This window comes from Salarias fasciatus, chromosome 4 (genome assembly GCF_902148845.1).
Source record: "Salarias fasciatus chromosome 4, fSalaFa1.1, whole genome shotgun sequence".
Taxonomy (NCBI): Eukaryota; Metazoa; Chordata; class Actinopteri; order Blenniiformes; family Blenniidae; genus Salarias; species Salarias fasciatus.
In genome coordinates, this window is record NC_043748.1 from 146332 (window position 1) to 172705 (window position 26374).

Genomic DNA, 26374 nt, shown 5'->3' on the forward strand with positions numbered 1-26374 from the left:
AAGTTGTGCATAGAGTACATCACTCTATCAGAGGAAAATCAGAGTTGTAGAAATGACTGGAAAGTCAAGAGAGCCATGACATTATATTCTTTACAAGTGCATGTAACACTCTGACCTCAACTGTATTGTGTTTACAATGTCATACTGTCTTTTTTCACTGACAATATTAAAAACAACCTGTGTCTCTACTCAGTGACCTGACATGCCTAAAACCAAGCAGCAACTCATGGTAGGAACTTGGTGTCTGAAAGACGGACGGAAACGGCATGATCTCTGAGTAATTTACTCTTTTCAAAGCAGTTTCTGTGTGGTTAAAACATCAGAGTTCTCAACACTGAACTCGATTCACTTCTGTCTGATTCAGCCAGAGGCTGTGCGTTAACTTTGGTCAGAATTGGGGAAAAGGGGGGCGCAGCAAACAGAGACATCAAGTGACGTGAAAGTTGATCAGAGTTGCACTGCGTATGGTGAGCGTGACGTGGGCCTTGCTGGTGGGGGTTAGACGTCGGCTCGTGTCCCGAGGCACGCCCCGAGCCCGGGGTCCCTCGTGGCGAGCTTCTGAGGGCTCCGCTGAGTCCAGGGTCCGAGTCGCGCGGGAGGCTTGGCCCCCTATGAGCACTGCTTGCAGTTCTAGTTAGGGGGCCAAGCCACGGATGGCCCGGGAGCGCGTATGCATCGCATACGCGTTCCCAGGCCAGCCAGGCTGGGAACCCTATTGTATTTGGTCGGATTTTTATTATTATAATTATTATTATTATTTTTATTTTTCCGTGTGTAAAAGTCCCGCTGCAGCCCAAACCGTACATGGGAGGGCGGTGCAACTTGGTGGCTTGGTCCCAAACCATGGTCCGACGGAATACGCAAAAAATAAAATGAGTCCGCCAGCAGGTGGCGCTATAGGCCTCATAAACGCGTTTTGGTCTGTAACTCCCAGCCCGTGTGTCGCACATTCAAAAAACTTATATCCTCAGATTCTCTGAGTCAAACTAAATCACCTGGGATAGGCCACGCCCATTTCCGCCTAGAGTTTTTTTTCGGTAGATCGCAAAAACTGAAAAACATAATTTTGCGAACTCCGTACAGGGGCTTTGTCCGATCCGCGTGAAAAGCAGCACATTAAGTCTTCAGAAGGGTCTGACCTTAAGTTATCAAAAGAATTTTGCTACGTTAAAATATGCGGAAACTGTTTTTGACTAAACTTTAGTAGCTAGCTAGCTAAACACAAAGTTTCACAGATCTTGGTCATAATAAATGCAAACGCCACCAGACTTGAGATCCTTGGTTGCCATGTGACTGTGAGTGGATTACCCCAATACCGCGAGCACTGGCCACTAGGTGGCGCTGTAAAGATGGGAAATTTATATCTCCTAAACGGCATGACCGATGCTTACGAAACTTGGTAGGTATGATCCTAATTCACTCCTGAGGTAACATCTTGAAGTTAATCGTGATTGGTCAAAGTGGGCGTGGCCTATTAATTTTGTCCCGCTGCAGCCCCAACCGTACATGGGAGGGCATTGCAGTTGGGTGGGATGGTCCAGAACCTTGACGCAACCGACTACGCAAAGAATCAAATTAATCGTCCAGCAGGTGGCGCTATAAGCCATGCAAACGCGTTTTGGGCTATAACTCCCACGCCATATGTCGCACATTCAAAAAACTTACATGCTCTAATTCCCTCAGTAGAACTGAATCATTTGGGCTAGGCCACGCCCATTTATGTCTTTAGTTGTTTTCGCTAGATAGCAAAAACCAAAAAACATACTTTTCCGAACTCCGTCTAGGGGCTTTGTCCGATCTGCATGAGAACCAGCAGATAAAGTCTTCAGTAGGGTCTGACCTTAAGTTATCAAAAGAATTTTGCTACGACAAAATATGCGTAACTTGGGCATGACTACACTTTGCCAGCTAGCCAGCTAAACACAAGGCTTTACAGATCTTGGTCATAATAAATGCTAACACCACCAGACTTGAGATGCTTGGTTGCCATGTGACTGTGAGTCTATAAGCCCATTTTGGTGAACATTGGCCTCTCGGTGGCGCTATAACTCATGAATCCGCGTTTTGGGCTATAACTCCCACGCCATATGTCGCACATGCCAAAACCTTACATTCTCTAATTCCCTGAATTGCACTGAATCATTTGGGCTAGGCCACGCCCATTTATGTCTTTAGTTGTTTTCGCTAGATAGCAAAAACCAAAGAACATACTTTTCCGAACTCCGTCGAGGAGCTTTGTCCGATCTGCATGAAAAGCAGCAGATAAAGTCTTCAGTAGGGTCTGACCTTACGTTATCAAAAGAATTTTGCTACGACAAAATATGCGTAATGTGGGCTTGACTAACATTTGCCAGCTAGCTAGCTAAACACAAGGCTTCACAGATCTTGGTCATAATAAATGCTAACACCACCAGACTTGAGATGCTTGGTTGTCATGTGACTGTGGGTCTTTCAGCCCAGTTTGGTGAATATTGGCCACTAGGTGGCGATATAACTCATGAAAACGCATTTTGACCTGTAATTTTTACCTTTCAAATCACATCTTCTTAAACTTGATGTCGACATGTTCCATTAGCACAGTGGCATCATGGGACATAGGCCATGCCCACTTCTGCTACTAAATCACTAAAAAAAGGGGAATAAACAGGCATAGTTCATTTAGAGGTAGTAACCAATGAAGGTGTAGTAACCAACAGTCGCCACATGGTGGAGTTTATTGTTTGTGAGCAGTGTCTGTGGTGAAAGCAGGCTTTCTCTGTGTGAACTGAGAGATTGCAAATGAACAACTTCATGAATCTTTTTGTGACAAAGAAGTATTTGGTCCAATAGGCTCTATTCACAACTCAAACACTTCCTGAACTTCAGGAGGCTCCATGTTTCCTGTCTTTCGTGACAGGATGAGCTGATTAATACAGGTGTCTGAAGTTGTTACAGAGGTCAGACACACCTGCATTAATCAGCTTTTCCTATCATGAAAGACAGGAAACAAGGAAAATCCTTAAGTTCAGGAAGGGGTGAAGTTGTGTATAGAGTACATCACTCTATCAGAGCAAAATCAGAGTTGTAGAAATGACTGGAAAGTCAAGAGAGCCATGACATTATATTCTTTACAAGTGCATGTAACACTCTGACCTCAACTGTATTGTGTTTACAATGTCAGACTGTCTGAAAGACGAACAGAAACGGCATGATATCTGAGTAATTTACTCTTTTCAAAGCATGTATGGTTAAAACATCAGAGTTCTCAACACTGAACTCAATTCACTTCTGTGTGATTCTGCCAGCGGCTGTGTGTTAACTTTGGTCAAAATTGGGGAAAAGGGGGGTGCAGTAAACAGAGACATCAAGTGACGTAAAAGTTGATCAGAGTTGCACTGCGTATGGTGAGCGTGACGTGGGCCTTGCTGGTGGGGGTTAGACGTCAGCTCCTGTCCCGACGCCCGCCCCGAGCCCGGGGTCCCTCGTGGCGAGCTTCTGAGGGCTCCGCTGAGTCCGGGGTCCGAGTCGCGCGGGAGGCTTGGCCCCCTATCAGCACTGCTTGCAGTTCTAGTTATTATTAGGGGGCCAAGCCACGGATGGCCAGGGAGCGCGTATGCATCGCATACGCGTTCCCAGGCCAGCCAGGCTGGGAACCCTATTGTAATTGAAAGGATTTTTATTTTTTTTTTTTTTTTTATTTTTCCGTATGTAAAAGTCCCGCTGCAGCCCAAACCGTACATGGGAGGGTGGTGCAATTTGGTGGCTTGGTCCCAAACCATGGTCCGACGGAATACGCAAAAAATAAAATGAGTCCGCCAGCAGGTGGCGCTATAGGCCACATAAACGCATTTTGGTCTGTAACTCCGAGCCCGTGTGTCGCACATTCAAAAAACTTATATCCTCAGATTCTCTGAGTCAAACTAAATCACCTGGGATAGGCCACGCCCATTTCCGCCTAGAGTTTTTTTTCGGTAGATCGCAAAAACTGAAAAACATACTTTTGCGAACTCCGTCTAGGGGCTTTGTCCGATCCGCGTGAAAAACAGCACATAAAGTCTTCAGAAGGGTCTGACCTTAAGTTATCAAAAGAATTTTGCTACGTTAAAATATGCGGAAACTGTTTTTGACTAAACTTTAGTAGCTAGCTAGCTAAACACAAAGTTTCACAGATCTTGGTCATAATAAATGCAAACGCCACCAAACTTGAGATCCTTGGTTGCCATGTGACTGTGAGTGGATTAACCCAATACCGCGAGCCCTGGCCACTAGGTGGCGCTGTAAAGATGGGAAATTTATATCTCCTAAACGGCATGACCGATGCTTACTAAACTTGGTAGGTATGATCCTAATTCACTCCTGAGGTAATATCTTGAAGTTAATCTTGATTGGTCAAAGTGGGCGTGGCCTATTAATGGTGTCCAACTGCAGCCCCAACCGTACATGGGAGGGCATTGCAATTGGGTGGGAAGGTTCAGAACCTTGACGCAACCCACTCCGCTAAAAATCAATTTAATCGTCCACTAGGTGGCGCTATAAGCCATGCAAACGCGTTTTGGTCTATAACTCCCACGCCATATGTCGCACATTCCAAAAACTTACATGCTCTAATTCCCTGAGTAGAACTGAATCATTTGGGCTAGGCCACGCCCATTTATGTCTTTAGTTGTTTTCGCGAGATAGCAAAAACCAAAAACATACTTTTCCGAACTCCGTCTAGGGGCTTTGTCCGATTTGCATGAAAAGCAGCAGATAAAGTCTTCAGTAGGGTCTGACCTAAAGTTATCAAAAGAATTTTGCTACGTCGAAATATACGCAACGTGGGCTTGACTACACTTTGCCAGCTAGCTAGCTAAACACACGGCTTCACAGATCTTGGTCATAATAAATGCGAACACCACCAAACTTGAGATGCTTGGTTGCCATGTGACTGTGGGTCTATCAGCCCATTTTGGTGAACATTGGCCACTAGGTGGCGCTATAACCCATGAAAACGCATTTTGATCCATAATTTTTACATTTTATATCACATCTTCTTAAGCTTAACATCGACATGTGACCTTACCACAGTGGCATCATGGGACATGCTACTAAATCACTAAAAAAAGGGGAATAAACAGGCATAGTTCATGTTAGGGGGAGTAACCAAGAAAGGTGTAGTAACCAACAGTCGCCACATGGTGGAGTTTATTGTTTGTGAGCAGTGTCTGTGGTGAAAGCAGGCTTTGTCTGTGTGAATTGAGAGATTGCAAATGAACAACTTCATGAATCTTTTTGTGACAAAGAAGTATGTGATCCAATAGGCTCTATTCATAACTCAACCACTTCCTGAACTTCAGGAGGCTCCTGGTTTCCTGTCTTTCGTGACAGGATGAGTTGATTAATACAGGTGTGTCTGAAGTTGTTACAGAGGTCAGACACACCTGCATTAATCAGCTTGTCCTATCATGAAAGAAAGGAAACAAGGAGCCTCCTGAAGTTCAGGAAGAGGTGAAGTTGTGCACAGAGTCCATCACTCTATCAGAGGAAAATCAGAGTTGTAGAAATGACTGGAAAGTCAAGAGAGCCATGACATTATATTCTTTACAAGTGCATGTAACACTCTGACATCAACTGTATTGTGTTTACAATGTCATACTGTCTTTTTTCATTGACAATATTAAAAACAACCTGTGTGTCTGCTCTATATTCTTTACAAGTGCATGTAACACTCTGACATCAACTGTATTGTGTTTACAATGTCATACTGTCTTTTTTCACTGACAGTATTAAAAACAGCCTGTGTGTCTACTCAGTGACCTGACATGACTAAAACCAAGCAGCAACTCATGGTAGGAACTTGGTGTCTGAAAGACGGACGTAAACGGCATGATCTCTGAATAATTTACTCTTTTCAAAGCAGTTTCTGTATGGTTAAAACATCAGAGTTCTCAACACTGAACTCACTTCACTTCTGTCTGATTCAGCCAGAGGCTGTGCGTTAACTTTGGTCAAAATTGGTGAAAAGGGGGGCGCAGTAAACAGAGACATCAAGTGAGGTGAAAGTTGATCAGAGTTGCACTACGTATGGTGAGCGTGACGTGGGCCTTGCTGGCGGGGGTTAGACGTCGGCTCGTGTCCCGACGCACGCCCCGAGCCCGAGGTCCCTCGTGGCGAGCTTCTGCGGGCTCCGCTGAGTCCGGGGTCCGAGTTGCGCGGGAGGCTTGGCCCCCTATGAGCACTGCTTGCAGTTCTAGTTATTTTTATTTTTCCGTGTGTAAAAGTCCCGCTGCAGCCCAAACCGTACATGGGAGGGCGGTGCAACTTGGTGGCTTGGTCCCAAACCATGGTCCGACGGGGGACGCAAAAAATCAAACGAGTCCGCCACTGGGTGGCGCTATAGGCCACATAAACGCGTTTTGGTCCATAACTCCCAAACCGTTTGTCGCACATTCAAAAAACTTATGTCCTCAGATTCCCTGAGTAGAGCTGAATCACGTGGGCTAGGCCCCGCCCATTTCCGCCTAGAGTTTTTTTTCGCTAGATCGTTAAAACTGAAAAACATACTTTTCCGAACTCTGTCTAGGGGCTTTGTCCGATCCACGTGAAAATCTGCACATAAAGTCTTCAGTATGGTCTGACACAAAGTTATCAAAAGAATTTTGCTACGTTGAAATATGCGCAACGTGGGCTTGACTAAACTTTGCCAGCGAGCTAGCTAAACACAAAGTTTCACTTATCTTGGTCATAATAAATGCTAACACCACCAAACTTAAGATCCTTGGTTACAATGTGACTGTGGGTCTATCAGCCCATTTTGGTGAACATTGGCCACTAGGTGGCGCTATAACTCATGAAAACGCATTTTGACCCGTAATTTTTACATTTTAAATCACATCTTCTTAAACTTGATATCGACATGTTCCCTGAGCACAGTGGCATCATGGGACATGCTACTAAATCACTAAAAAGAGGGGAATAAACAGACATAGTTCATGTTAGGGGTAGTAACCAATAAAGGTGTAGTAACCAACAGATGCCACATGGTGGAGTTCACTGCTTGCAAGCAGTGTCTGTGGTGAAAGCAGGCTTTGTCTGTGTGAACTGAGAGATTGCAAATGAACAACTTCATGAATCTTTTTGTGACAAAGAAGTATCTGGTCCAATAGACTCTATTCACAAATCAACCACTTCCTGAACTTCAGGAGGCTCCTTGTTTCCTGTCTTTCGTGACAGGATGAGCTGATTAATACAGGTGTGTCTGAAGTTGTTACAGAGGTCAGACACACCAACATTAATCGGATTGTCCTATCATGAAAGAAAGGAAAGAAGGAAAATCCTGAAGTTCAGGAAGGGGTGAAGTTGTGCATAGAGTCCATCACTCCATCAGAGGAAAATCAGAGTTGTAGAAATGACTGGAAAGTCAAGAGAGCCATGACATTATATTCTTTACAAGTGCATGTAACACTCTGACCTCAACTGTATTGTGTTTACAATGTCATACTGTCTTTTTTCACTGACAATATTAAAAACAACCTGTGTCTCTACTCAGTGACCTGACATGACTAAAACCAAGCAGCAACTCATGGTAGGAACTTGGTGTCTGAAAGACGGACGGAAACGGCATGATCTCTGAGTAATTTACTCTTTTCAAAGCAGTTTCTGTGTGGTTAAAACATCAGAGTTCTCAACACTGAACTCGATTCACTTCTGTCTGATTCAGCCAGAGGCTGTGTGTTAACTTTGGTCAAAATTGGCGAAAAGGGGGGCGCAGTAAACAGAGACAGCAAGTGACGTGAAAGTTGATCAGAGTTGCACTGCGTATGGTGAGCGTGACGTGGGCCTTGCTGGTGGGGGTGAGACGTCGGCTCCTGTCCCGACGCACGCCCCGAGCCCGGGGTCCCTCGTGGCGAGCTTCTGAGGGCTCCGCTGAGTCCGGGGTCCGAGTCGCGCCGGAGGCTTGGCCCCCTATGAGCACTGCTTGCAGTTCTAGTTAGGGGGCCAAGCCACGGATGGCCCGGGAGCGCGTAGGCCAGCCAGGCTGGGAACCCTATTGTATTTGGTCGGATTTTTATTATTATTATTATTATTATTATTATTATTATTTTTATTTTTCCGTGTGTAAAAGTCCCGCTGCAGCCCAAACCGTACATGGCAGGGCGGTGCAACTTGGTGGCTTGGTCCCAAACCATGGTCCGACGGAGGACGCAAAAAATCAAACGAGTCCGCCACTAGGTGGCGCTCTAGGCCACATAAACGCGTTTTGGTCCATAACTCCCAAACCGTTTGTCGCACATTCAAAAAACTTATGTCCACAGATTCCCTGAGTAGAGCTGAATCACGTGGGCTAGGCCCCGCCCATTTCCGCCTAGAGTTTTTTTTCGCTATATCGCAAAAACTGAAAAACATACTTTTGCGAACTCCGTATAGGGGCGTTGTCCAATCCGCATGAAAAGCAGCACATAAAGTCTTCAGTAGGGTCTGACCTAAAGTTATCAAAAGAATTTTGCTACGTCGAAATATACGCAACGTGGGCTTGACTACACTTTGCCAGCTAGCTAGCTAAACACACGGCTTCACAGATCTTGGTCATAATAAATGCGAACACCACCAAACTTGAGATGCTTGGTTGCCATGTGACTGTGGGTCTATCAGCCCATTTTGGTGAACATTGGCCACTAGGTGGCGCTATAACCCATGAAAACGCATTTTGATCCATAATTTTTACATTTTATATCACATCTTCTTAAGCTTAACATCGACATGTGACCTTACCACAGTGGCATCATGGGACATGCTACTAAATCACTAAAAAAAGGGGAATAAACAGGCATAGTTCATGTTAGGGGTAGTAACCAATAAAGGTGTAGTAACCAACAGTCGCCACATGGTGGAGTTTATTGTTTGTGAGCAGTGTCTGTGGTGAAAGCAGGCTTTGTCTGTGTGAATTGAGAGATTGCAAATGAACAACTTCATGAATCTTTTTGTGACAAAGAAGTATGTGATCCAATAGGCTCTATTCACAACTCAACCACTTCCTGAACTTCAGGAGGCTCCTGGTTTCCTGTCTTTCGTGACAGGATCAGTTGATTAATACAGGTGTCTGAAGTTGTTACAGAGGTCAGACACACCTGCATTAATCAGATTGTCCTATCATGACAGACAGGAAACAAGGAAAATCCTGAAGTTCAGGATTTGGTGAAGTTGTGTGTAAAGTTCATCACTCTGTCAGAGGAAAATCAGAGTTGCAGAAATGACTGGAAAGTCAAGAGGGGCATGACATTATATTCTTTACAAGTGCATGTAACACTCTGACCTCAACTGTATTGTGTTTACAATGTCATACTGTCTTTTTTCACTGACAGTATTAAAAACAGCCTGTGTGTCTCCTCAGTGACCTGACATGACTAAAACCAAGCAGCAACTCATGGTAGGCACTTTGTGTCTGAAAGACGGACGGAAACAGCATGATCTCTGAGTAATTTACTCTTTTCAAAGCAGTTTCTGTGTGGTTAAAACATCAGAGTTCTCAACACTGAACTCGATTCACTTCTGTCTGATTCAGCCAGAGGCTGTGCGTTAACTTTGGTCAGAATTGGGGAAAAGGGAGGCGCAGTAAAAAGAGACATCAAGTGACGTGAAAGTTGATCAGAGTTGCACTGCGTATGGTGAGCGTGACGTGGGCCTTGCTGGCGGGGGTTAGACGTCGGCTCCTGTCCCGACGCACGCCCCGAGCCCGGGGTCCCTCGTGGCGAGATTCTGAGGGCTCCGCTGAGTCCGGGGTCCGAGTTGCGCGGGAGGCTTGGCCCCCTATGAGCACTGCTTGCAGTTCTAGTTATTAGGGGGCCAAGCCACGGATGGCCCGGGAGCGCGTATGCATCGCATACGCGTTCCCAGGCCAGCCAGGCTGGGAACCCTATTGTATTTGGTCGGATTTTTATTATTATTATTATTATTATTATTATTATTATTATTTTTATTTTTCCGTGTGTAAAAGTCCCGCTGCAGCCCAAACCGTACATGGGGGGGCGGTGCAACTTGGTGGCTTGGTCCCAAACCATGGTCCGACGGAGGACGCAAAAAATCAAACGAGTCCGCCACTAGGTGGCGCTATAGGCCACATAAACGCGTTTTGGTCCATAACTCCCAAACCGTTTGTCGCACATTCAAAAAACTTATGTCCTCAGATTCCCTGAGTAGAGCTGAATCACGTGGGCTAGGCCCCGCCCATTTCCGCCTAGAGTTTTTTTTCGCTAGATCGCAAAAACTGAAAAACATACTTTTGCGAACTCCGTATAGGGGCGTTGTCCGATCCGCGTGAAAAGCAGCACATAAAGTCTTCAGTAGGGTCTGACCTAAAGTTATCAAAAGAATTTTGCTACGTCGAAATATACGCAACGTGGGCTTGACTACACTTTGCCAGCTAGCTAGCTAAACACACGGCTTCACAGATCTTGGTCATAATAAATGCGAACACCACCAAACTTGAGATGCTTGGTTGCCATGTGACTGTGGGTGTATCAGCCCATTTTGGTGAACATTGGCCACTAGGTGGCGCTATAACCCATGAAAACGCATTTTGATCCATAATTTTTACATTTTATATCACATCTTCTTAAGCTTAACATCGACATGTGACCTTACCACAGTGGCATCATGGGACATGCTACTAAATCACTAAAAAAAGGGGAATAAACAGGCATAGTTCATGTTAGGGGGAGTAACCAAGAAAGGTGTAGTAACCAACAGTCGCCACATGGTGGAGTTTATTGTTTGTGAGCAGTGTCTGTGGTGAAAGCAGGCTTTGTCTGTGTGAATTGAGAGATTGCAAATGAACAACTTCATGAATCTTTTTGTGACAAAGAAGTATGTGATCCAATAGGCTCTATTCATAACTCAACCACTTCCTGAACTTCAGGAGGCTCCTGGTTTCCTGTCTTTCGTGACAGGATCAGTTGATTAATACAGGTGTGTCTGAAGTTGTTACAGAGGTCAGACACACCTGCATTAATCAGATTGTCCTATCATGACAGACAGGAAACAAGGAAAATCCTGAAGTTCAGGATTTGGTGAAGTTGTGTGTACAGTTCATCACTCTGTCAGAGGAAAATCAGAGTTGCAGAAATGACTGGAAAGTCAAGAGAGGCATGACATTATATTCTTTACAAGTGCATGTAACACTCTGACATCAACTGTATTGTCTTTACAATGTCATACTGTCTTTTTTCACTGACAATATTAAAAACAGCCTGTGTGTCTACTCAGTGACCTGACATGACTAAAACCAAGCAGCAACTCATGGTAGGAACTTGGTGTCTGAAAGACGGACGGAAACGGCATGATCTCTGAGTAATTTACTCTTTTCAAAGCAGTTTCTTTATGGTTAAAACATCAGAGTTCTCAACACTGAACTCACTTCACTTCTGTCTGATTCAGCCAGAGGCTGTGCGTTAACTTTGGTCAAAATTGGTGAAAAGGGAGGCGCAGCAAACAGAGACATCAAGTGACGTGAAAGTTGATCAGAGTTGCACTGCGTATGGTGAGCGTGACGTGGGCCTTGCTGGTGGGGGTTAGACGTCGGCTCGTGTCCCGACGCCCGCCCCGAGCCCGGGGTCCCTCGTGGCGAGATTCTGAGGGCTCCGCTGAGTCCGGGGTCCGAGTCGCGCGGGAGGCTTGGCCCCCTATGAGCACTGCTTGCAGTTCTAGTTAGGGGGCCAAGCCACGGATGGCCCGGGAGCGCGTATGCATCGCATACGCGTTCCCAGGCCAGCCAGGCTGGGAACCCTATTGTATTTGATAGGATTTTTATTTTTTTTTTTTTTTTTTTTTTTTTTTTTTTTTATTTTTCCGTATGTAAAAGTCCCGCTGCAGCCCAAACCGTACATGGCAGGGCGGTGCAAGTTGGTGGCTTGGTCCCAAACCATGGTCCGACGGAGGACGCAAAAAATCAGACGAGTCCGCCACTAGGTGGCGCTATAGGCCACATAAACGTGTTTTGGTCTATAACTCCCACACCGTATGTCGCACGTTCAAAAAACTTATATCCTCAGATTCCCTGGGAGGAACTGAATCACGTGGGCTAGGCCACGCCCATTTCCGCCTATGATTTTTTTTTGCTAGATCGAAAAAATTAAAAAACATACTTTTACGAACTCCGTGTAGGGGCTTCGTCCGATCCGCGTGAAAAGCAGCACATAAAGTCTTCAGTAGGGTCTGACCTTAAGTTATCAAAAGAATTTTGCTACGTTAAAATATGCGGAAACTGTTCTTGACTAAACTTTAGTAGCTAGCTAGCTAAACATAAAGTTTTGCAGATCTTGGTCATAATAAATGCTAACGTGACCAAACTTGAGATCCTTGGTTGCCATGTGACTGTGGGTGGATGAACCCAATAACGCGAGCACTGGCCACTAGGTGGCGCTGTAAAGATGGGAAAATTATATCTCCTAAATGGCATGACCGATGCTTACGAAACTTGGTAGGTATGACCCTAATTCACTCCTGAGGTAATATCTTGAAGTTATTTGTGATTGGTCAAAGTGGGCGTGGCCTATTAATTTTGTCCTGCTGCAGCCCCAACCGTACATGGTAGGAGGGTGCAATTGGGTGGGATGGTCCAGAATGTTGATGTGAGGGACTACACAAAACATCAAATGAAACGGCCAGCAGGTGGCGCTATAAGCCACGCATATGCGTTTTGGGCTATAACTCCCACGCTGTATGTCGCACATTCCAAAAACTTACATCCTCTAATTCCCTGAGTAGAACTGAATCATTTGGGCTAGGCCACGCCCATTTATGTCTTTAGTTGTTTTCGCTAGATAGCAAAAACCAAAAAACATACTTTTCCGAACTCCGTCTGGGGGCTTTGTCCGATCTGCATGAAAAGCAGCAGATAAAGTCTTCAGTAGGGGCTGACATGAAGTTATCAAAAGAATTTTGCTACGTTAAAATTTGCGCAAACTGTTCTTGACTAACGTTTGCCAGCTCGCTAGCTGAAGACACGGCTTCACAGATCTTGGTCATAATAAATGCTAACACCACCACACTTGAGATGCTTGGTTGTCATGTGACTGTGGGTCTATCAGCCCATTTTGGTGAACATTGGCCACTAGGTGGCACTATAACTCATGAAAACGCATTTTGAGTAATTTTTACATGTTAAATCACATCCTCTTAAACTTAATATCGACATGTTCCCTCAGCACAGTGGCATCATGGGACATAGGCCATGCCCACTTCTGCTACTAAATCACTAAAAAAAAGGGGAATAAACAGGCATAGTTCATGTTAGGGGTATAACCAATAAAGGTGTAGTAACCAACAGTCGCCACATGGTGGAGTTTATTGTTTGTGAGCAGTATCTGTGGTGAAAGCAGGCTTTGTCTGTGTGAACTGAGAGATTGCAAATGAACAACTTCATGAATCTTTGTGACAAAAAAAAGTATGTGATCCAATAGGCTCTTTTCACAACTCAACCACTTCCTGAACTTCAGGAGGCTCCTTGTTTCCTGTCTTTCATGATAGGATGAGCTGATTGCTACAGGTGTGTCTGAAGTTGTTACAGAGGTCAGACACACCTGCATTAATCAGATTGTCCTATCATGACAGACAGGAAACAAGGAGCCTCCTGAAGTTCAGGAAGGGGTGAAGTTGTGCAGAGAGTCCATCACTCCATCAGAGGAAAATCAGAGTTGCAGAAATGACTGGAAAGTCAGGAGAGGCATGACATTATATTCTTTACAAGTGCATGTAACACTCTGACCTCAACTGTATTGTATTTACAATGTCATACTGTCTTTTTTCACTGACAATATTAAAAACAACCTGTGTCTCTACTCAGTGACCTGACATGACTAAAAACCAAGCAGCAACTCATGGTTGGAACTTGGTGTCTGAAAGACGGACGGAAACGGCATGATCTCTGAGTAATTTACTCTTTTCAAAGCAGTTTCTGTATGGTTAAAGCATCAGAGTTCTCAACACTGAACTCAATTCACTTCTGTCTGATTCAGCAGAGGCTGTGCGTTAACTTTGGTCAAAATTGGTGAAAAGGGAGGCGCAGCAAACAGAGACATCAAGTGACGTGAAAGTTGATCAGAGTTGCACTACGTATGGTGAGCGTGACGTGGGCCTTGCTGGTGGGGGTTCGACGTCGGCTCGTGTCCCCACGCCCGCCCCGAGCCCGGGGTCCCTCGTGGCGAGATTCTGAGGGCTCCGCTGAGTCCAGGGTCCGAGTTGCACGGGAGGCTTGGCCCCCTATGAGCACTGCTTGCAGTTCTAGTTATTTTTATTTTTCCGTGTGTAAAAGTCCCGCTGCAGCCCAAACCGTACATGGGAGGGCGGTGCAACTTGGTGGCTTGGTCCCAAACCATGGTCCGACGGAGGACGCAAAAAATCAAAATAATCCACCACCAGGTGGCGCTATAGGCCACATAAATGCATTTTGGGCTATAACTCCCAAACCGTATGTTGTATATTCAAAAAACTTATATCGTCAGATTCCCTGAGTTGAACTGAATCACTTGGGCTAGGCCACGCCCATTTCCGCCTATGATTTTTTTTTGCTAGATCGAAAAAATTAAAAAACATACTTTTACGAACTCCGTCTAGGGGCTTTGTCCGATCCGCGTGAAAAACAGCACATAAAGTCTTCAGAAGGGTCTGACCTTAAGTTATCAAAAGAATTTTGCTACGTCAAAATATGCGCAAACTGTTCTTGACCAAACTTTAGTAGCTAGCTAGCTAAACACAAAGTTTCACAGATCTTGGTCATAATAAATGCAAACGCCACCAAACTTGAGATCCTTGGTTGCCATGTGACTGTGAGTGGATTAACCCAATACCGCGAGCACTGGCCACTAGGTGGCGCTGTAAAGATGGGAAATTTATATCTCCTAAACGGCATGACCGATGCTTACTAAACTTGGTAGGTATGATCCTAATTCACTCCTGAGGTAATATCTTGAAGTTAATCTTGATTGGTCAAAGTGGGCGTGGGCTATTAATGGTGTCCAACTGCAGCCCCAACCGTACATGGGAGGGCATTGCAATTGAGTGGGAAGGTTCAGAACCTTGGCGCAACCCACTACGCTAAAAATCAATTTCATCATCCACTAGGTGGCGCTATAAGCCATGCAAACGCGTTTTGGGCTATAACTCCCACGCCATATGTCGCACATTCCAAAAACTTACGTGCTCTAATTCCCTGAGTAGAACTGAATCATTTGGGCTAGGCCACGCCCATTTATGTCTTTAGTTGTTTTCGCTAGATAGCAAAAACCAAAAAACATACTTTTCCGAACTCCGTCTAGGGGCTTTGTCCGATCTGCATGAAAAGCAGCAGATAAAGTCTTCAGTAGGGTCTGACCTAAAGTTATCAAAAGAATTTTGCTATGACGAAATATGCGCAACGTGGGCTTGACTACACTTTGCCAGCTAGTTAGCTAAACACAAGGCTTCACAGATCTTGGTCATAATAAATGCTAACACCACCAGACTTGAGATGCTTGGTTGCCATGTGACTGTAGATCTATCAGCCCATTTTGGTGAACATTGGGCACTAGGTGGCGCCATAACTCATGAATATGCGTTTTGGGCTATAACTCCCACGCCATATGTCGCACATGCCAAAAACTTACATCTTCTAATTCCCTGAGTAGAACTGAATCATTTGGGCTAGGCCACGCCCATTTATGTCTTTAGTTGTTTTCGCGAGATAGCAAAAACCAAAAAACATACTTTTCCGAACTCCGTCTGGGGGCTTTGTCCGATCTGCATGAAAAGCAGCAGATAAAGTCTTCAGTAGGGTCTGACCTTACGTTATCAAAAGAATTTTGCTACGACAAAATATGCGTAATGTGGGCTTGACTAAACTTTACCAGCTAGCTAGCTAAACACAAGGCTTCACAGATCTTGGTCATAATAAATGCTAACACCACCAGACTTGAGATGCTTGGTTGTCATATGACTGTGGGTCTATCAGCCCATTTTGGTGAACATTGGCCACTAGGTGGCGCTATAACTCATGAAAACGCATTTTGACCCTTAATTTTTAATTTTCAAATCACATCTTCTTAAACTTGATGTCGACATGTTCCATTAGCACAGTGGCATCATGGGACATAGGCCATGCCCACTTCTGCTACTAAATCACTAAAAAAAGGGGAATAAACAGGCATAGTTCATTTAGGGGTATAACCAGTAAAGGTGTAGTAACCAACAGTCGCCACATGGTGGAGTTTACTGTTTGTGAGCAGTACCTGTAGTGAAAGGAGGCTTTGTCTGTGTGAACTGAGAGATTGCAAATGAACAACTTCATGAATCTTTTTGTGACAAAGAAGTATTTGGTCCAATAGGCTCTATTCATAACTCAACCACTTCCTGAACTTCAGGAGGCTCCTTGTTTCCTGTCTTTCGTGACAGGATGAGCTGATTAATACAGGTGTGTCTGAAGTTGTTACAGAGGTCAGACACACCTGCATTAATCAGCTTTTCCTATCATGAAAGACAGGAAACAAGGAAAATCCTTAAGTTCAGGAAGTGGTGAAGTTGTGTATAGAGTACATCACTCTATCAGAGCAAAATCAGAGTTGTAGAAATGACTGGAAAGTCAAGAGAGCCATGACATTATATTCTTTACAAGTGCATGTAACACTCTGACATCAACTGTATTGTGTTTACAATGTCATACTGTCTTTTTTCACTGACAATATTAAAAACAACCTGTGTGTCTGCTCAGTGACCTGACATGACTAAAACCAAGCAGCAACTCATGGTAGGAACTTGGTGTCTGAAAGACGGACGGAAACGGCATGATCTCTGAGTAATTTACTCTTTTCAAAGCAGTTTCTGTATGGTTAAAACATCAGAGTTCTCAACACTGAACTCAATTCACTTCTGTGTGATTCAGCCAGAGGCTGTGTGTTAACTTTGGTCAAAATTGGCGAAAAGGGAGGCGCAGCAAACAGAGACATCAAGTGACGTGAAAGTTGATCAGAGTTGCACTGCGTATGGTGAGCGTGACGTGGGCCTTGCTGGTGGGGGTTAGACGTCGGCTCGTGTCCCGACGCACGCCCCGAGCCCGGGGTCCCTCGTGGCGAGCTTCTGAGGGCTCCGCTGTGTCCGGGGTCCGAGTTGCACGGGAGGCTTGGCCCCCTATGAGCACTGCTTGCAGTTCTAGTTATTATTATTATTATTATTATTATTACTATAATTATTATAGAAAACCAGATGACCCCATGTCAGATGACACCCAATCTGGAATCTAGAAAACCAGATTACACCAAGACCAGAGTCTAGAAAAGCAAAAGACACCAAGTCCGGACTCTAGAAAACCAGATGACATCAAACCCCGAACTCTAGAAAATCGGATGACACCAAATCCAGAATGCTAGAAAACCAGAAGACAACAAGTCTAGAGTGTGGAAAAACAGGCAAAATAGATCTTCTGAAAACTAGAATAAATTAAGTCCAACTCGGTATAGAAAAGCAGTCTGAATAGATTATTTGAAATATTATGTCATAATTAAACACGTTAAGAGAAAAACAACTTTATTCACACCACTGACGTCTGTTTCTGACTAGGATCTGGCGCCCTGATTTGCGGACAGGAGATCGAACCGCTAACTGTCGGACTGGAAGACAACCCGCTGTCCCAGCTGATCTGGTTTAGAGCGGAATTAGAGGCTCAGTCATTTCAGACACGTTTTATTTGTGTTTGTCTCGACGATAAAAGATGTGAGTGAATCTGTGAGGTTTCTTTCAGACGTCTCAAATGAAAACTTGTTCGATATTTACGATACCATTACTACACTTTATATACTGTGAAATATGATTCTATAAAAATAAGGTTAAAAATTAAAAAGAAATGAAAACACGTTGAGAGAAAGTTCAGATGAACACATTTTAAACTGCTAAGGCAAAAGTCAAATACAGACACTGGACAACAGCATACAGAGTTCACCTGGGCCTGGGTCTGGGTCTGGGTCTGGGTCTGGGTCTGGGTCTGGGCCTGGGCCTGGGCCTGGGCCTGGGCCTGGGCCTATGTGAGTTTCCCTGAAGCTTTCACTACATTTTAAATGAAGAGAGATGATTTTGTCTTGCTGTAAGTTTATTTGCAGATTATTTTTTGAAAAGATTCTTATCTTTTTGGCTTGCTGAAAACAGGTTTTTTATTTTCACGGAAATGAACAGAAAGGTCTTTGGCGGCCATGTTGACAGAACTGCTTCCTGCATCAACGTGGACGGTCGTCCAGGAGGTCCGAGCTCATCTTTCAGGCACAAAGTTTGTTTTAAAGAAAAATGCACCTTTAAAACATTTTTAAGGCTAAATAGGTTCTACGAACTGACAGAACAAAGGCAACCAAGGCAGAACATCTGTGCAGATCTTTTTTTTTTTTCCTGCTGCTACATTAAGTGACGAAAACTCAACGTTACGACACAAACAACAGACACAAACAGTATTTGAGGAAGCGTGGCCGTAGCTCAGGCGTCCATGCTCCCACAGCGTGTAGTCGGGACACGTTTTGAGGTTTAGGGCGTGGCTGGCGAGGCGCCCTCCGTCAGCGTCTTGAAGTGGACGGACAGAGACTCCTCCTCCGGGTTCGGTGGCCGTCGGTACTCGTCCTTGGTGACGAGGTAACACTGGATCACCCCGAAGCACACCAGCAGGACGCCCAGGACGTTGGCCAGGACGCCCTCGGGGGCGAACTGCGAGTACGTCGACCTGGATCGGGAAAGATCGACGAGGCGAGGTCGGAACAGAAAGTCAGTCATTGACACAGAAATTCCGATTTGATGCAGAGGGAACAGTTTGAACTGAGGCGTACGCGATGCTGAAGAGGAGTTTCTCCGCGATGCCGAGCAGGCTGGTGCCGACGGCCATCACCAGCAGAACCAGGCCGCAGAAGACGTGGACGGGCAGGTAGGCGGCTCGCAGCCACGCCGACGCCACGGGAAACAGGAAGAAGCTCAGACCCAGGACCCACTGGGGAAAAGCAAGCGTCAGTGTCTCCCTTCACGGTATGGCCGAGCCGAGGGCGCCTGGCGGGCGCCTAGCGGGCGCCTAGCGGGCGCCTAGCGGGCGCCTAGCGGGCGCCTAGCGGGCGCCTAGCGGGCGCGAGCGTACCTGTAGGCAGAACAGGACGAGCGTCGCCATGCCGCACCAGCTGTGCAGAGAGTACATGTCGGGGATCCCGGCCGCTTTGTGGAAATCGAACACGGCGACAAAACCTGCGCACACGATTGAAAAGACAAGCTCCGGTTTACCGTGAAGTCTCGGGGACAGTTTGGGTCCGGGTTTCTCACCGATGACGCTGATGATGAGGGCGAGCAGGTGGATGACGCCATGGAGCACCTTCACCGTCCGCTTGGCCTCGTTACGAAACACTCTGTAGACCAGGATGGCTGTGGAGGGACGAGACGGAGACCCGGTCATGGTCTGGGTCTGCTTCAGGTTAGTCCTCAGACAGCTCCTCACTGGACTGCTGCTGGATCAGTGGACAAGGTACTGGACCAATAGGGTCCTTTAGTAGACCCTCTGGTGGTCTGATCTTTCAGAGTTATGATTTATTGCTTGAAAACTTTCTAAACTCAGTCAGTCTCTCCATATTTCTAAGAGCAGCTTTATTTTATTGTGAAAAGCTGAAAACACAATGAAAACACTGAGAGACACTGAAGAACTTTGTGTTTTCTCAGTGTTTACAGGCTTCTGCCAACATTAACAAAGACGCTTTTATTGTTACTGTTGCTCATTTTCTCCTTTGGTCTCCATCAGTCTTCACACTGATGAGATGGTGGACCCCCCCCCTGCCCCCACCGCCTCCTCCTGCCCCCCTCCGGCTCCCCTCCTGCCCCTCAGGACCTATCTAATGCCCAGGCGACCTTTGATTTTATCGCCCTAATGTGATCTGGCTCGCCAGCGGTTGAGCTAACCAGGTTACCGTCGTTATTAGCAGAGGGGCTGAAAACAAAGCGAGTGGAAATCTCACTTTGTCCTCGTTTCAGGAAGCTCGCGTCTGCAGGAGACAACAATTCAACATTTATAAAGAAAAATAACACGACCGCGGTTCAGTGGTCTGGTGCTGGGAATCCTCAGGCTCCAGGTTCAGTTCGGTCTGGAAGGTTTTCCAGCAAAGCTGAGCTCTTTCTCCAGATTCACAGGAGGAACAGATAAATCTAGTTAGCCTCCTGAAACGCCGCAGATGCTCATGTGACTAAAAGCAAGAAAAGAAACAAAGGGGAAGGAAAGCGCAGGACCCAGAAAAACTTCAACATCATCAGTAAAACTTCAGTATCCAGTCCTCAACCGTTATTATCTGGTGTTGATCTGAGAAGACTGATTCCAGGATGGAACCTGCGCCGATGTTTAATCTGTATTCAAAGAGCAGAGAGGGGCCGATGGGGGGAACGCCACTCTCCTCTACGTCTACTCCACGCCTGAAAGCTGCCGATCGGCCGTTTTTGCCGTTTCCCTGCCGAGGTTTCCTGTCAGACACACACAGGCGGGCGGATCCAATGACGCAGAGCGCCGTCCTCCGAGGGTCTGACCGGACCGGCGGGATCTGGTCAGTGTTAGCGTAGCGCTAAATCAGACAGGCAGTCGCTCCAGGCTAACAGGCACACGCTCTCCTTTCAGACCGATCGCTCTGCTTCCACCGAACACCGAACATTTCCAGTTTCCCAGTGTTTTCTTGCATGAGAACTGCTGCATAAATAAAGTCAGGAAGCAGAACGATCGCGGTTGCGTTCGGCGGCGTTTGGCGGTCACTCACCGTCGCCCTGCAGGAACACCAGCCCCAGCACCATGCACAGCGGGTGCAGGTTGAACTGCTGCGCCGAGCCGTCCCAGGCGAAGCCGCCGCGGTAGTGGCCCATCCACACGCCGGTCAGCACCACCGACGCCAGGCCCAGCAGCTGCGACGCCCCCACCAGGCCGGCGAAGGCGGGGCGGCGGAGACGGGGGGGCGACTCGTCCATGATCCGAGGCAGAGGAGCAGAGCGCCGGCCGGAGAGGTCTGGAAGCAGAGCAGAGCGGACAGCCGGGGCGGGCGCCGCGTCACGTGGCGCCCGGCGTCACTTCGTAAACCGCCACAATCGAGTTTGACCCGTCTCTGCTGCTTTCAGACACACAGACGTCCACGGAAACGTCCTCCTCTCGTCCTGACTCGGTCCAGAAGCGCGGACGCTCTCACAGATTTAAAACCGTATTCCTGCAAGTGGCTCCTCAACCCAGGCAGCTTTAAACCACGATGCTGCCGCCACCATGCCCAGATGAGCTAGATGACAGTTCATGCTCTCACATTTCAGATGGAATAAAAATCAACTTTATACTGAAATAAATGGATTTAGTTCAGATTTTTGCAGTTTACTTCATCTGAAATACAAAGAATTACTAAATGATTGAATTATATCTATAAAAAGATAATGGACTGAGGGTTCCAGTATTTCCTATTTTTAAGTTTTTTCGGACTGTTTTCTTTTCCGGTTGGACTTTATCATCTCAGCAGGCTTTTCCTCAGAATCTTAAATTTAATCTAATATTCATCACTTGAATCATATTAAACCGGACTGGACTGAATTATTCACTGCTATTTTCATATATTTCAGTCCGACTTTTCACACGCAGTTCTATTTATTATTGTAGTGAAATGTAAAAAAAGAAAAAAAAGTTGATTTGTCTGAGAGAAATGAACTTTCTGTCCAGATGAAAGAAAAGAGCAGAGTCACTCTGAACAAAGATTATTTACGCTCTTCAAGCATTGATCAGCTGATAGAGACACATGAACAATGACGGAGTGTGTGTGTACCTGACTACCAGGAAACAGCAGCGTGTGTGTGTGTGGTGTGTGTGTGTGGAGTTACGTGAGGACATGCAGACAGAACCAGCCTTCCTTACAGCGGAGTCCCGAAACCCTCTGGACCCGGAGAGTCTGCATCCGGATCCGGACCCTGAGTCTCCGGATCCGGACGCGCAGCTCAGCGCGCTCACCGCTAAACGCGCACAGAGCGCCCGCGTGGCGTGGCGTGGCGCGACGCGCAGCCGAGACACCTGTCACCTGTTCACTGTCAGCGCGAGCCGCGGTCAGACTGAGGCGCGTGCCGGACCGGGAGGAGAGGGGATAAACGGAGGCTCAGGTGAATGATACTCACTGCGAGCTGGAGCTGCTGCCTGGTCCGCCGAGGAAGTCCTGCAGAGACCCGCCTCCTCCGGGTGCGCGTGTTTGTTTTTGGTGTGCGCGTGCGTGCGTGCGTCATGTGCCTCCAAAAGTGGTGAATTGATTAAGTGATTTGAGCTTCGTCAAAAAGTGAAAAAATAAAAAATATATGAAAAAGTGAATTGATGCCTCACGTCAGCCTGACGCCACGAGGACTGTCAGCAAGCAGGGTGGAGGTCGCTGCCATGGCAACCAGGGGGTGAGGAGGAGGAGGAGGAGGAGGAAGAGGAGGATGTGTCTGAATCCTTTTACCTCATAAGAGGAGATGTGACGTGTGTGTGTGTGTGTGTGTGTGTGTGTGTGTGTGTGTGTGTGTGTGTGTGTGTGTGTGGGAGTCCCGGTCCCCCCTGACCAGGGTCTGCAGGATGAAGGCTGCTCTCCTCTTCCTCCTCCTCAGGACCTGGGCTCTGTTTCCTGATCAAAGGGTCAAAGGTTAACTCCCTCCAGAAGTCAGTCCAGTGTGGCTGAGGGACGGAGGACGGTTTGGCCGAGGGGACAGGAGCTTCACCCCAAAGGAGTGTGTCGATTACCCAGCATGCACCTCTCCACCCGGTCCTCCAGGGGGGGCTGTGGCCTCAGCCTGTCCAGGCTGCAAGGTGCTCAACCTGAGGTGTGAGGGACCTGTGTGTGTGTGTGTGTGTGTGTGTGTACATGCGTCATACCTTCTCCTTCTCCTACGTTTTTTGGAGGTGGTGAAGGAGATGTTGTCATGGCGATCCTCATTAATGTCACAACTGTGTGCGTGTATGCATGCACGTGCGCATGTATGTGTGTGTGTGTGTGTGTGTGTGTGTCTGACATTTCTGATTTCTCCAGTGACTCACAGGGGCTGACTCACCACTGCTCCTCTTGCTGCATGTAAATGTGTGTGTGTGTGTGTGTGTGTGTGTGTGTGAGAGAGAGAGCGAGAGAGAGAGAGAGAGAGAGAGAAAGAGTTCTAACATGCTCTCATCTCCTCCTTCCTCTTTTTATTTCTTGTCCTCTAACTTTGAAAGACCCAGCAGCTCTCTCTGCTTTTCATTCTGCTTCAGCGTTACACACACACACACACACACACACACACGCTCAGTCTTGTATTTCTATCCTTGTGGGGACCGTCCATTGACTCCCATTCATGTCTAGCCCCTAACCCTGACCCTAACCCTAACCCTAACCCACACCACAACAAAGCCTAACCCTAAAGAAATGTTTTTGCACTTTTACTTTTTTCAGTAACAACAACATGGTCAAGAAAACACTGTTTCTCCTACTTAGGACCGGAAAAAGGTCCCACAAGGCACGTCGTGCAGGTTTTTCTATCCTTGTGGGGACATTTGGTCCCCACAAGGATAGAAAAATGCGCACGCACACACACACACACACACACACACACACACATATACACACACACACATACACATTTCTCATGTCTGCCTGGTGATGGAGAACACACTCCTCCGTCACCTCGGCGGTGGACGGAGTGAGAACAAGGTCATCTCCACCGGCAGGAGCAGAGCAGCCTCCACCCTCCACCCTCTGCAAACAGACGGATTAGGCCCCGCCCCTCAGGGAAAACACTCCACCCACTCAGCACACCTCAGACTTTATATTGAATGTGGGCGTAACATCACCTGCACGTTTCTGCTCTCAGAGAACGAAGCCAGCGATTGAAGGCTGCCATCTTGGATTTTTGGAGCCAGACATGAAAAAAGACAGCAAGGGGGCGGAGTCGGACAGCAACAAGGGGTGGGGCTGACTGAGAGCCAATTGGTCGGCAGAATCGTGGTCTGCAAAACTCTACGAGAGCCAGGAAAACTAAACAACACATATTTTCAGCTTAAAGTTGGCTAAACTTAAAAAAAAAGACCCATTTGGGGAACATTACACATAATATTTACCAAAAAATGCAAATGAAATGTATTTACTTACCGAAAAACACTTTGAGAGTCTGATGCAGTTAATCCAGGAACTAGTCATGGTTACAGTGAACCGACAACTAATTATCACAGCTCAATAAACTGAGTAACTGTGGAAAATAACAATTAGAGGAGAAGTTAAAGTCAACTCCTTGATAACCTCCTGATATCCTGGAAGGATCCATCAATCAAGTAACCACGCCCCCTTGTTATGAAACTTTATCGCTCTATATAAAATTATTCAGTGATTTATTGTCGGATGGACCATCTGTTCTCTCTTTTGAACCATGAAATCTAACGACAAAAACCATCCTGAGCCACAGAAACTTTCATTTTGAAGTGAGGTGTCTGGCGCCACGGCCTTTTTGAAGCCAGCCCCTGGTCTGCGGTTTGACTGTTCAAGTTTTTGACACTTCCAGATAGACTTGACCGTTAGAGTCAGGTGCTTCGTCCGTCTTTTATACCAGCTATCCAGTCAACGGGCTATTTGTGAAATGCTCCTGATGCTGCCCCATTGCCATCATGACTGCACCATCGTTTATCATTTTCTATACAATACTATACGACACTTTGTACGCCGCTGGTCCAAACACATGAACCGTCCAGCTCAATGGCGGAACCCGTAGAAGACCTGAGACGCTCTGTTTGTTGGAGACCAGCGTGCCCGTCGTCTGGTCGTAATCTAAACAAGTCTGAGTTTTGTCGCTGCGACTGGATGACTTCAGATGCAAACAGTAGCTGCTCAGCAGCCACGTTAACCAAACCAGTGGGGCGATAAACAGCAGCGTCGTCGGCACAAAGTCAAAACACAGAACTGAAAAAGACCGAAACGTCTCGTGGAGGTTTGTGAAAGTCTGGGGGTGAATCAGAGCTTCTCTTCACCCCCAGCTCAGTGTGTGGGCGACGGGAGTCTCAGCCGTTTGGCTGTGTGCTCCCAGCTATTTATAGAAGTATTCAACCTGTTTGTTGACTATTCAGATGAGGTGAGGGAGGGGGAGGGGGGGAGAGAGGAGCTGAAGGAGGAGGTGTAGCAAAGCGGGAAGCTGCAGGATGACCTCTGACCTTCAACTCCTGTTCCACAGCGCTGCACCAATCAGCAGAGTCCTTCAAAAAACAAAATACCCAGAAGGCACCTGTGGAGCGTCTCCATGGCAACAACATCATGTCCAGAATAGCTCTTTATTCGTTTATTTCTGTCTGCAGCCTCCTCTCTCTCTCTCTCTCTCTCTCTCTCTCTCTCTCTCTCTCTCTCTCTCTCTCTCTCTCTCTCTCTCTCTGTTCTCATTCGCTCCTCTTTCTGTATCTTCTTCCTCCCTCCATCTTTCCACAACTTCTCTCCTCAGCTCCCTCTCTTCCCAGTGTTTACCCATCTCCTCCTCCTCCTCCTCCTCTCTGTGTGCTGAGTGGGGAGGTATTTATAGCTGTGCTATGATCCCCCCCTTCTCCTCCTCCTTCTCTCATACTGTGAGTGAGGCTTTCTTATTTCCTCCCATCTTTACTCTTTTCACATGGTTTGAACCCCTTTGATGCCGTTGTGTTCCTGCCCTGAGCCCTTGAGCAGGAGCAGGAGGAGCTAATAAAGGCTTCAGTAAAATCAGCTTTAAATCATGATGGCAGTTTATTCTGCATGTGATGGAGGTGATGAAGAGAGTGATGGCCTGTGTCAGGAATGACTTCCTGTATCTGTCCTTGTGACAGCGGAGCTGTAGCAGCCTGCTGGAGAAGGAGCTCCGCGGTCTGTCCAGTGAGTGGTGGAGAGGGTGGAGAAGGTGGAGAGGGTGGTCGGGGTTCTCCATGATGGATAGCACTTTGTTCAGTGTCCTCCTCTCCACCACAGCCGATCACGGATCCAGCTTTCCTGATCAGTGTGTTGAGTCTGCTGGAATCGCTGGCTCCAATGCTGCTCCCCCAGGAAACCACGGCAAAGAGAGAACACTGGCCACCACAGGCTGGGAGAACATCTCCAACATCTTGCTGCACACGTTGAAGGATCTCAGCTTCCTCAGGAAGTAGAGTCTGCTCATCCCCTTCTTGCATTTACTTGTCAGTAATGCTGTTTACAGTGTTAATGTGTTTGACCAGGACCAGTGTGACGATCCGCTACCAGCCTCATGCTGTCCACGGACTGAGCCTCCATCAGAGGGACGCAGGTCTCCAATCAGCACCGGGAAAGTGTTCTTCCACATCCCCCGGATAAGAGTGCTGCTGTCCAGACCATGCCTGCTTTTAGCAAGGAAGAAGCACGCTTAACGTCTTCCACCCAGACGCTATGAGACAGTCCAACTCGTGCAACCCAGAACTGGTCTG

The 26374-nt window shown here is 46.8% G+C and overlaps 1 protein-coding gene across 1 annotated transcript; it reads right to left on the bottom strand.

Moving 5' to 3' along the window:
- Positions 1 to 18332: 18332 nt before the first annotated feature.
- cyb561 (cytochrome b561) lies at positions 18333 to 22236 on the bottom strand. Its single transcript, XM_030089831.1, has 6 exons — positions 22108 to 22236; positions 20730 to 20972; positions 19264 to 19362; positions 19085 to 19188; positions 18786 to 18943; positions 18333 to 18682 (listed from the first exon to the last, which is right to left on the bottom strand). The coding sequence occupies exons 2-6, from the start codon at positions 20932 to 20934 to the stop codon at positions 18490 to 18492; spliced, it is 759 nt and encodes a 252-aa protein (XP_029945691.1). The 5' UTR covers positions 20935 to 20972; positions 22108 to 22236; the 3' UTR covers positions 18333 to 18489.
- Between the last annotated feature and the right edge of the window lie 4138 nt (positions 22237 to 26374).

Bases quoted from the DNA above. Each gene is read 5' to 3' on its own strand.
- cyb561 (XM_030089831.1), bottom strand. From the start codon at position 20,934: ATGGACGAGTCGCCCCCCCGTCTCCGCCGCCCCGCCTTCGCCGGCCTG. The intron at 19,363-20,729 runs GTGAGTGACCGC...GTCCCTCCACAG, and splicing joins GGTGTTCCTGCAGGGCGACG to CCATCCTGGTCTACAGAGTG. The intron at 18,944-19,084 runs GTACGCTCGCGC...GCTTTTCCCCAG, and splicing joins TCGTCCTGTTCTGCCTACAG to TGGGTCCTGGGTCTGAGCTT.